This window comes from Pararge aegeria, chromosome Z, assembly GCF_905163445.1.
Source record: "Pararge aegeria chromosome Z, ilParAegt1.1, whole genome shotgun sequence".
NCBI classification, from domain to species: Eukaryota; Metazoa; Arthropoda; class Insecta; order Lepidoptera; family Nymphalidae; genus Pararge; species Pararge aegeria.
Window position 1 is genome coordinate 13,216,587 of NC_053208.1, and position 12,815 is coordinate 13,229,401.

Here is a 12,815-nt window from a genome sequence, read left to right on the forward strand (position 1 = left end):
AAATATAATAATAAATGAAGAATCACTAAAAATTTAAGATTCCACAGTTTTTCTGGGCATGACCTTGATTGTAAGCTTCAGTACCCATAAAGATACACTACCAGGTAAACTAAGTTCGGCTGCCTACGCCGTCCGGAAAATTAGACAGATTACTGACAAAACATTACTCTTTATATACGAAAAGTGGATATAAACAACCGCCTTACTCGAAATGGACATAAGTTAGTGACATCTGCATATTGTTTGAGAAAGGTGCAAAAGTTGCAAAAGTCATTTGTGTGATTGAGTATACGCTTTTATAATATGATTCCTAAGGTAATTTAGACCTGCCAATGAATAAGTTTAAACACTGTGTTAATACACAATAAATCGTGTTTACTATACGATTGATGAATTTCTTAATGACAAGGCTGCTTGGAAGCAGGCTCAGCTCTCATCTCTTACAAGATAGTGAATTTAAAAGATTGTAAAATGTAAAATGATGCTGAAAAAGAGCAATCTGCCGAGTTACTTGCCGGCTCTTCTCGGTGGAATCTGCCTTCGGAACCGGTAGTAGTCACTACAAATAGACTGACTTGACGTTTCAAAAGTGCTTATAAACTGGGCCTACTTGAAATAAATGAATTTTGAAAGATGTACAGTTACATGTTTGATTAATATCATCAATTTAATTTAAAATATAAAATAAAACATTAATAAGTCATTAAAAATTATAAGTATACCCAATGACAACTTAATAATACACAAACATTAATATTTCTAAAAAAATAATTTATATTATTGTTGTAGTAAACATTGTCATTGTTCCTACTATGTCAGTATATATATATATATATACACTATATACACATACACATATACACTCATTCGCGGACGAAGTCGCGCGGGTTGCTAGTATATATATATATATATTATATGTATATATTTTCCGTATCAGTAGTTTTCACGTGATGCCCAGACAGACAGACAGACAGACAAAAATTAAATAAAAATCTGTTTTGGACTCAGTTTCGATTATAAAGCATCCCCCGGTCATAATTTTCAAAATATATTAAATGTACAGAAATCTTCCAGTTACAGATTTATTATAAGTATATATGTATGTTCTATAGTTCAGTGACAGATTCCAGTAAAACAAATAATTTATGAGCCACTTTTTGAGTGCAGGTTAAAACCTTTAAGAGCCTACCCATCGAATGACTACTTTTTAAAAAGGAGTTCTAGGAATATTTACATTTGCATGGAAAATGCACTTACCTACTTTACTATTTTTATGTTAACGGACGATATATAAACGGTATTGCAATAAACTCGTTCAAACTTACGCGTGTGTACTTCCATGGGGAAATCCACCAGATTGCATGCAATTTCCAACGTCACCGATCTAAACATACGGAAATACCGTGTAAGAGGAGGGCTGATCCCAGCTGTGGGACTTTTATTATCTGTGAATTTGGAGGGCATCTGTTATTTTGTACTGAAAATATATATAGTTAATTATATTTTACCAGTATATTTATAAAATTGGTATTATAGCAATAAAATGTATTGTAATTGTTTTTAGGCCATAAAATGAATCGTGGCGGGCGCTCGGAGCCGACCCCTCCAGAGTGTGCACTGGCTGCCGAAATGTTTGACCATTTCTGCTCAGCCGGGACTATGAAACAAATATTAGCACTGCATCGAGAAATTTGTACCACCCTCAACTTAAAACCTAACAGACTGCCAGATTTTTATCCCAAGTTAAAGGTAAGTAGTTAATTATTTATTTAACACAAAATAAGAATATCTTCTATTAAACCTTCTCCTAGAAAGTAAAGTAGGTAAGTAAAGGGTTGCCGGTCTCGAAATATCGAGAATACCCTGTTCATTTGCCAGAAAAATAGAACCGAGAAATCAAATTATATTCCCAGTTCTTTCGGTAGGTACTTTATTTTTTCATACTTTTTAATGTTGTAATGTTCAAAACTAACGTGAATTATTGCCCGGTAACTAACAATAATTTTTATAGGAGGTGGTTGATCTTAGGAGATTTCAACGCTTATCGTGTGGATTTGCTAGGATTACGCTTCAACGATAAAAGACGAGCAATGAAGCGGGAAGGTCTGCTTACAATTTTTTACTTCGTTATGACCTCAAGCAATTCGTATTCGTACCAATTAAGGTACTTGATATGGTAGGGTATATTGCAAGCGTAACGACAGATTCAGTCAAATACTAGTTAAGATTGCTTCAGGCACACATGCTTTTTAATCTATCTAAAACGATATAGGGAACCTTTTGTCGTTCTAATTTACCGTCTTCAAGCATTAAGCAGTCCGCATGATACTTTGGCCCACACTGCAATAGTTAAAGCAGAAACCCTGGGCACACTTGACGTTTGTGGGAGAGCACCTTACAACATCAACCATACCAAGGTTTTTACACAGAATTTAGTGCGCACTTCTCTTTCTCTCTTGACGTAAACAAAGCGAGTGGGCCAGACGGTAATCCTCTGGTTGTCCTGAAAAAAAGCGATAAGTCAAACCTAGCTAACTATATTGTATACTGTATTCTGAAACGAACATTAGATGCATGAACTATGAGCTAAAATAATGATAGTTATACTTAGCGGCAACCAATAAACAAGTATTTTTAACAAAGTGTTAATGAATAATGAAATCGTTCAAAAGTCACAAGTAACACGGGGAAAAAAGTGTGTGATTGTAACCTTTACGCGCGATTGAAGTAAAACTTTTGTTATTATTTATTGATAAAAGAGTAAAATGTTCCTGGAACTCAGCCATTTCATTTATTATTCACTATTACAATTTAATATTCTATTTAAAATTCATTAATAACACCTTTACATTTTATAATTTTCTTCATTTGTTAAATAGAATAATTGAGAGTAGAAAATTTAAGGTTAGATCAGCACCTGTCAATATAACCTTGTCATTGAATATTATAGAATATCAAAAGTAATAAATAATAATAATAATAATAATAGGAGTTACAGGATGGTGTCGATCTAGCAGTAAGTACTGACCAGGATGATGTGCTTTTGAGGAGTGCTTTGGAAGATGCGATTTTGATGTATAGGTATAAACCTCTTAGTTTAAGACCAAAAAAAAAATTGGTTGCCTGTAAAGTCGGTATACGGGCGAAAGTTTTACGTGACAACGACTTTGAGTGGTAAAATAATTTTAATGTGAATATTCATTCGTATAGTAGGAAGAAGGATGAAATAATAGTAACAATTTAAAACATTTATTTATACAAAGAATTATATTTAAAACATTAATTTATACAAAGAATCTCGCACTGAATTTCATATTAACAAAATTTTATTTTTACCTTTACACATACATACGTATTTATATACAAATATACATACAATAACTTGCAATACATTTGCGTACAATGAAACAGCGTTTACTACAAAGGGACGCGTGCCTTTCACTTTTTATGTCTGTCTCTCTCGCTCTTAGGCGGGCTAACCATGCCCGAGTGGAAGGGACGCGTGCCTCTCACTCGCTCTCATTGTGAGCGCATAACGTGAGCGGAGCGTAACGCAGTTTCTTGAAGTGTCACCCGGCAAACCAATTTATAAGACGTTGTCACGTCAAAAAAGAAACTAAAAAAAAAAAAAAAAACGTAATACCTTTTTAAAACGTTGAACACCTCTGCATGTGGCACGTAGCGTGTACGTGGCGTTGGCTGTGTGTGACGATTCAAAATTAAAATTTAAATAACAAGTAAAACGAGCTAATATAAATAGAACATATAACTTAAATTACTTATCGATAAAGCTAGAAATAACTATACAAACAAGAAATATGTGATTATTTCAAAAACCCCAAAAAATGTGGGAAATTGTAAACAGACTAACTGGTAGAATAATGCTTTTGACGATATACTTACGAAGTCTTTTAAATCGAAAGCTAAGAAATTCTGTAAGCGGGTGGAAAACCGATACTAAAAGCCCTTCAGCGATTGTTCAATTCCGTCACCCACCAAGGCACAAAGCCAGAGGCGTGGTACAGAAGCGTGGTGGTTGTATGCCAATACCTTGCTGAAGAACTAGACCCATCTCGCTGCTGAGCCATATCTATACGTTGTTCTGGAGAGTCATTACGAATCGTCTCGCTAATCGGGCTGTGTTAAGGGCTCTGCCGAGATTAAGATTGACTGTCGGTACATCCAGGTGTTGAAGTGTTTGTACGAAAACGCCACAATGTCAGTCCGTATACAGGACCAAACTACGAGGCCGATCCAATTGCAGCGAAGAGTACGACAGGGAGATGTTATCTACCCGAAGTTGCTTACCGCTGCGTTGGAGGACGTCTTTAAACTTTTGGATTGGAAAGGCCTTGGCATCAACATCAACGGCGAGCACACACATACATACATACATACATACATACATACATACATACATACATACATACATACATACATACATACATACATACATACATACATACATACATACATACATACATACCAATGCATACATTTAAACTAGTAATTTGATGAATTTCTTAATGACAAGGTAGATTGGAAGAAGCCAGCTTCGCTCTCATCTCCCGCAAGATAAAAAAATGATTGTAAATATTGATGTTGAAAAAAAGCAACTACTGGGTTTCTTGCCGGCTATTCTTGGTAGATCTGCTGCTGCTTCTTAACCGGTGGTAGAGTCACTACAAACAGACATACTTAACGTTTCAAAAGTATAAAGTAAAGTGGACATATTGAAACAAATGAATTTTAAATTACCCGCAAACCATCTGACCTGTGCACACGCGCAATTACCTTTATACTACAATTTCTTGTTTTCCACATTTTGGCTTCTTGCCACCTTAAAATATGCGAATGTTCTGGAATATTTTAAAACTACTAGAAATTAGATGGGCAGACATAATGGCTGGAGTCCATTAACTTCCAATCTTCATGTAATGAGTTTATGTTTAAATATAGATCTTTCGTGATTCCCAAATTGTGTGTTTTATGCTTCTTTTTCATAGAAGGTCATCGTATCGCTTCTATCATACAAGAATTATTTACTTCACGGAAGTCTGTGACATAACTTAAACATGTTTATTTTACATGTTTTATAAGTTTTATTATATGATGAAGTCAACATCTCCTGACGATTTTCCGGACGGAGCGAAACGTACTCTTAAATAGGGACCGTGTTTTGAAAGATTTGTGTGATGTAGTGACCAAAAATTAAACAAGTGACAAATTACACCATACGTACGGCTGTCGTAGATTATAGGAAATTCAGCTTTATATCATAGAACTAACATATTCAAACCATCCGTTAAGAATTATTATGTTGATTTGAGCAATTTAAAGTCTTTATTAGTCTCCTAAATGCCACTTTAAGTAATAAAGTAGTACATTATCATACTAGTGTACTATATTGGTAAGTAAGTGCACTAGCTGCATACGAGAGCTTAGAATGTAATGATCGATGTACAAGCGTTTCATCGACAGTTTTTCAACAAACTTGAAAGGACTTTCCTTTGAAATAGAACGATTTTAGAAAAAGTCAGTGCATTTTGGGGGTTTTTTCACTGTATGAGAGTTTTCGGTTTTAGGTAGCTCGGTATTTCTCTAGATTAAAGTGGCAACAGGCTCGCTCAAGTCGCTTTTCGGTACTCGATTAATTTTAATTACCCGGCTAAGTTTGTTGTGGGCTCTTCTTAGACCAGGGCGAGGTTTGGAACCCTCGAAGCTTTAGGTTTAACTTGGCGAACAAAGTTATCATCATCCCCTTACAAACATGTAATCATATATGTGTGAACAAGCACCAACGCACAATATCATCTCGTTATACGTATTTACTATTTCAGTACACTTCACTAATCCTATCACGAGACACTTTTTTACAATAAGTGTTTCCGCGTCAACAAATAGCACCCAACTGACGAAAATCGATGAAGTTCAAACTAAAACTGAAACAAATTATTAGGGTCTCATTAAATCAAAATGCAAACACCCTAAGAAATTGAAACTAAATTTATGTTTTGATTTCTAATAATTCGCATTAATTATGTACACAACAAAAGATTTTATTATTATTTCTATTAAATTGCATGAAAAAACCAATTAATTAATTTTTACTTACCATTATTGTTAATTTTTAATTAAAAAAAAAAAGGAACCAATAATTATTATAAAAAGCCGCAAAGTATCGGCGGTAAGTATCGGCGGGCGGCATCCTTTGTGATTTTTCGTAGATAATGCCGACCCGCATTTCCGAGTACCATGATCGTGTGGATCAATTTCCAGTTCGCGTATTATTGTCATTGGTTCAGACCTCTGACTCGTAGGTTCGAATGCACCTCTGTCTTTTCCGAATCATGCGCATTTTAGGAAACGAAATGTCACTTTCTTAATTGGGAAGGAAAACATCGTGAGGGAGCATTCAATTTACCACGAGACGATATAATTTGTGGCTTTGCGATGCGATTAAACTTTGTTCCCGTTTTTGTTGGTATTTTGTCTCGCGGCGAAGGGTTCGCAATCCTATACCAACAGTGAATCGAGAGCGAACCTCTGCGAATGTTGAACTGTGGCAGTTTTGCTGTATGCGTTTCTACCCATTTTTAGTCCCACTGCACTGTTCTCCTCACAGAATGAGAGTGATTTGATCATGTGCGCGGGCCCAGTTCGAGTATGAGGGCTTTGCACATTTTTGAGAATATTTTGGTGACCTCTCAGGCATACAAGTTTCCTCAAGATGTTTTCCGTCGCGGCTACGCAAGTGATATTCAGTTTCTTTAAGAGCACATACATAACTCTCTAAATCAGTGATGTGTGCCCGGAATTCTAACCTGTGACATACTTACGAGAGATAGCTAAGCTAGGTATGCATCACGAGTAATTAACCCGAAATTCGCGCGCGTTTGAGAGGGATTATGAATGTGCCTGTACCGATAAATAAGTCACTTGATTTGAATTTTGTGTGTGATGCTAGGGTTGTATACATTTTTTTCAGTAAAAACTACGGCATTGGTTTACTAATACTACACAAAAAGTAATAGCGTTTCGGTTTTATAGATACGTCTCAGAAACAGTAATTAATATACCTTTATAGCCCGTGAAGTAATAATGCGATTTTCAATTACACATTGTAAATGGGTAACACATAAACTAACAAAAAATGTCAAGTAACCCCAAAGTGTCCCGTTACTGAAATATTTAGAGTTAAAGATATTATACGATGACAACACTTTATATTTTGGTCCCATTCCCACTCGGTTTAAATATATTTCCTGTCTTTTTCTAAAGGCAAGACAATTGAAAATAAGGGGGTAGAGCTTTTGACTATTCATTCGTATTCATCAAATTCATCAAAAGCCTATTACAGTCCACTGCTGGACTAAAGGCCTCTCCCACCGGGAGGATTTGCCCATAATCACCACGCTGGGCGGACGGGTTGGTAATCGCAGTTACTAGTAACACTGAGAACGCTGCTGCCCGTTCTTTTTTACATAGTCCCTTAGTCGCCTCGTACGACACCCGCAGGAAGAAAAGGGCGGTGACTATTGTATTGTGATCTACCGTCACCACACGCCGTAGTTAGTTTGATCTATCTCTTTATCCAGCCATTTATGTATATATTACCCAGGGTTAAATAAAAAATGCGAGACGGCTATCGGCAACAACTATAGTTCTTCTTTTGTTTTGGCTTGATAGTTTGTAAAATATATTTAATATTTTACATAGTACTCTACTTGTTACTACTCTGTAATGTAAAGACAACGTGGTGTTGTCAAATCACAAGTATTTGGTTTACAAGTGTAATGTAACTTTGCAGAAATAACATGATTTATATTTATTTTTGTTTTAAATAATTAATATTGAATGTTGAAAAGTCCTAGAACAAAAGTTGTTAGTTTTAATGATAGGAACCACAAGTTCGAGGGATTTTTTTTTATTTAACCCTGTGTAATCTATGTATGCAATTTGACATTTATTGTTCGTTTCATAATGACAACACGTGCGCGCGAGATCGACGCTGACATAATACATTCCATTCCATTCCAATGCGATGCGAAGCGATTTAAATAATTAATTATTTGTTCTAGTTTAATCGTGCTCTTTGTAGTATGTACTGTACCTACTCAACAAACATTAAAAATAATAATCAGCCTATAATCAGCCAACAACAATCAATAAATATAATAAGACTATATTTATTGATTGTTGTTGTCGTCGAATGATATCTTTACCTCCAAATATCTCGATAACATGACCCTTTGGGTGACAGTAGTTTTGCATGCCAGTCATAAGCTTCCCCGTTATAAGGAAAGATAATTTTTGTCATGCGAATTTGAATAGTATAAAATTTTATGTTTTAATATTATTGCTTTTATAAGTGAATATAAATCGACAAATGTTGAGAAAAAACACAATTTTCAACACTCATGATATTTTTAAATCTCTTTTTATTATTTAAACTAATTAAAAAATTGTTTAAAAAAGTTCTGTCTTGGACGTCCGTGTGTCTGTATGTGCAGATCCCGTATCTTGTGGTCACAATAACGAGCGAAATACTTCACTTATAGATTTGTTTTTTTTATAGGCTTCAGTATTTTGAGGAAAAGAATAATCACGGTATAATTAGATGTAGTTTTATTATTAATTACAAATAATCTCAATTTTATTGTAATGAATGAGATTATGAGGCGTGCACTTTTGGATTTTCCAACTATGTATTTCTAAAAACATACGCCATGTTTTGGATTTTCCAACCATTTCAAAATGTTTTAATTTTACTGCACCAGTGATAGACATTGAATTGAATTGAATACATTGAATTGAATACATTGAATTGAATACATTGAATTGAATACATTGAATGCATTTTTTTATAGAAGTACCTTTGTACTTATATTAAAAAATGCATCATATTATGAAAAAATACATTTCAATGTATTTTTAAAAATAGTGCTCTGTCTTATGGACTGATTCAATAATTATTTCCCATAATAATGGTATGCAATGGTCATGCCATCAGCACATGTGCGTTAAAGTGGCAGCCCACGCATCTTCTACAGCTTTGCGGTATGTCTGCAGCCGCGGCGAACTTTTTTCTGTGTCATAATAAAGGGTGCCCGTGACGTGTGTGCGAATAGCTAAAGAAATAGCTTTTTTTCATTCCATGTCAGTAATGTTCGGTACTAATTTCATAATATGCATAGCAAAATTCACGAAAATCATTGCGAAATCAGTTCCATGCAATTTTGTTGTTTTATGACAAAAAAAAAATTAAGCCGAGAAACTTAAAGAGTTAAGAGTTAAGTCTGTGATTTTTTCTTATGCAAGCAATGCAATTGTTCACCGTTCTAGTGTTTGTAATAGGGATATGTAGTTTGAATGAATGGGTAATAAACCTTTCAAGCAATTGCATAGCTTTTATCGCGGGATTTGAGTGCGGCGAGCGAATCAAGAAATAACGAAAATAAAACCTATCAACCTTTGTTGCTAAGATTGAAGAAATTATTAATTATACCATACAAATTCTTCTGCTTTTCTCAGAGAAACTTTAAACAGTAAAAATTAACATTATTTATTCAAGCATAATCATTTCATTCACTCATTTGTCACTTGCTAATAAAGCCAAATTGGCATGCGATTATGCGCCATCATTATTGTCACATTACACATCCAAAAACATGATAAAACACGTTTGTTTTATTCACAATAATATACAACTCATCACTAGACACAAAATTCACTACTTTACTACATTAAAACTAGGTAAAAGTAATTTGTTTTGATTAAATCTTCTCGTGCCATTTTGCGCGATGTCTTTTAGCGAGTCACTTGCGTCGTACGATGTATCCCTGACCCGCGCAATATCAAAATTTTAAAGTTTTACAATACCAGATTTACGATCGTTTAGATATTGATAACATGCCGAGTATGGTACGGTTTATTGTACTACTTAAGGTTATTGCAAGTAACTTTTTAGTTTGAAACTCAAGTTTTATTTTTAAGCTTTTTAGTACCTTATGAACCTACCTATAAAACGACTTCTATTCTAGTATAAGTTAGCCCTTCGCACCAATCTCGCTTCGTGGCAAGTGATGATGCAATATAAAAGATGCTAGCCGGGTAAACTGTTAGGATAATGGTTTTATAAATTCTCATTTCGGTTTCTACGCGGTAATAAACCAGCAGCCACCGGACCACACAAGACCAGACCAGAAAAATGCACAAATTAAATACCCCTTACATTGAGATTAGTAAAACAACATGTAATCAAAACGGTTCAGCCATTTTCGAATTCTTCGCGAGACACGCACAATTAATTTTTGTTATACAAAACATACATTTTTTTTTTTATTATTGCAGCGATGCACTGCCTCTCCTTTTTCTCAACATCAAAGTAAAGCACAAAGTGTAACTTGAATTAATATCAAAGAAAAAACTTAAATTAATATCAAAGGTATAGTCACAATGTTTTCCTTTACCGTTAAAGCAAGTTATATTTCATTATTCAAATTAACATACTAAGAGAAATATATAAAAGCCTAGCGGACCCGCGCGACTTCGTCCTTGATTGATCGACTTAAAAAAATAGTCTTATGTTGTCGCTGACTGTTTTATAGAACTTTAAAGAAGCAACAATTCCGATATACTTACTACATACTTCTGTCGTTTGGCGTAACGTTTATCGTCCCCGCATCGCACGCATCAGAATCTTTCAAAAAGGATATTTTTTGTAACATTTCTCATTAATGATAGTGCCGTGCCATTAGTGATATATGATATAGCCATAATTGTTACTACCAATCCAAAAATAAAATAAAAATAGAAACAGCATTTTCTGAGATTAGCGCGTTCAACCAAACAAAATTTAAAAGTTTTATAATATTTCAACTATGCCCATCCAAAAAACCACATCAATCTAAAACTTCGTTGCGCGGATTTTGAAAGACAAATGTGGAAAAATAGCGATGCTATCCTGTAGAAGCTGTTTGCTTTTCCGGGATAAAAAGAAGCCTATGAGCTATTCCAGACTATATTGTAGGTATCTCTGCCAAATTTCAGCCAAATCAATCCATCTATCCATCCATACATACATCCATCTATCCATACATCTATCTATCCTGACAAACTTTCGCATTTATAATATTAGTAGGATGGTACGCATGCATTCGATCGTAGTCCCATATGCCTTGCGACTTGCTGTTATCTGTGAAGAATTATGTCCTTGATCTCCGACAATATTCATCAGATCTCCATTAAAATAAACCAATAAATGATTCGTAGTATACACTGTCATATAAAAAAAGAATTATTAAAATCGTTGCAAATTAAACGGAGATGTGAAGTAAAATTGATAAAAATGTTCATCCCATTTCCCGGAAAAAACTTATTGTTTATCGGGATAAAAAGTATCTTATATCTTTACCCGGGATATCAGCTACCACTACACCAAATTTTATTTAAATTCGTTCAGTAGCTTTCATGTGATGCCCGGACAGACAGACAGACAGAAAGGCAGACAGACTGACAAAAATTTAATAAAAATCTGTTTTTGACCGGAGGATGCTTTATAATCGATACTGAGTCCAGTATCGATTATAAAGCATCCTCCGGTCAAAATTTTCAAAATATATTTAATGTACAAAATATATTTAATCTTCCAGTTACAGTTTTATTATAAGTAAATATTAAATTTATTGTAATACTAATATATATAATTCATCATCATATCCTTCCACTGTTGTCCACTGCTGGATTAAAGACATCTCCCAACGAGGGGTTTTAACCACAATCACTACGCTGGGTAGTAGTAGAGGTAATAGAGTTAGTGATCGCAGTAGATGGCAGTAGTAGTGCACAAGACGCTTCTGCGCGCTGTCCGTTAAATTCCCTCGTACGAGACTCGTGTTCATATACATGATATTATTAAAAAGGTCAGATATTTGATGTGCGTTGTATTACTCGTGTAGATGTTCTTTACCTCATTATAATAACCCATAAACGGCTTATGAAATTGAAATGAAACTGAGCATACAGATCATAGCTCCGATTAAAAAAATATGATACCTATTAGTTTTTATCCGGCACAATATTCTAGTTCACAGTAAAGCAAAAAACCTCGCGGACAAATTCACTGGCGAAAACTAGTATATAAATAAGTAAAATTTGATGTCTAATTTATATAGGCAGAATATTCTATATTATATAGTATGACTTCATTAAAATTAAATAAAAAAATGTGAAAGTTAACGAGCTCAGCATACCTACCTATTATTAATTTAAAAAATTACAGTAAATGTGATTTTTTCGTCTTATATACCTAGTAGAGTTCAGTATACGCTATAGTAACTATCTATAACATCATTTTATAGCTCCGAAATAGAGCTTCGCATTAAGTATCATGATTATTCAAATTTACTTCTAAGTCTACTACCAAGTCCTGTGTTTACCCCTGTAGAAGTAGATTTAGATGTCTATGCTTTAAAAGAAACCAATGTTCTAAATTTCAGAACTTAAAAAAAAATTAGCTATAACTTCCATCCTCTATTTTACCATCCTTAAGGGGGAATTTTCCAAAATAATTGACACATTTTTAAATTATTTAAAAGCCGATGACTTAAATGCCAATTTTCACGTATCTAACTTCAAAAACATAGAATTTTCATACAAACTTTCGACCCCTATTTCACCCACTTAGACGAGGGACCTTCGATCGCGTACGAAGACACGCAAGAGCGTCTTAGTGATATTTCGGCGCGGCGCTTAATGTCATCCTATCGCGTTCGTATCATCCTGTGTTTATATCCTCATTGCTATCTATCTAT

General features: G+C 34.4%; 1 protein-coding gene across 6 annotated transcripts in view; it reads left to right on the top strand.

The window, feature by feature from the left end:
• The window catches only part of LOC120635956 (F-actin-monooxygenase Mical), a 62,698-nt gene that overhangs the window by 3,339 nt on the left and 46,544 nt on the right, over positions 1 to 12,815 (top strand). For all 6 annotated transcript variants that reach the window (XM_039907160.1, XM_039907159.1, XM_039907162.1 and 3 more), the window contains exon 2: positions 1,565 to 1,749. In XM_039907160.1, coding sequence (XP_039763094.1) covers positions 1,573 to 1,749 — 177 coding nt within the window. In that variant the 5' untranslated portion in view covers positions 1,565 to 1,572. The remainder of the gene's footprint in view (positions 1 to 1,564; positions 1,750 to 12,815) is intronic.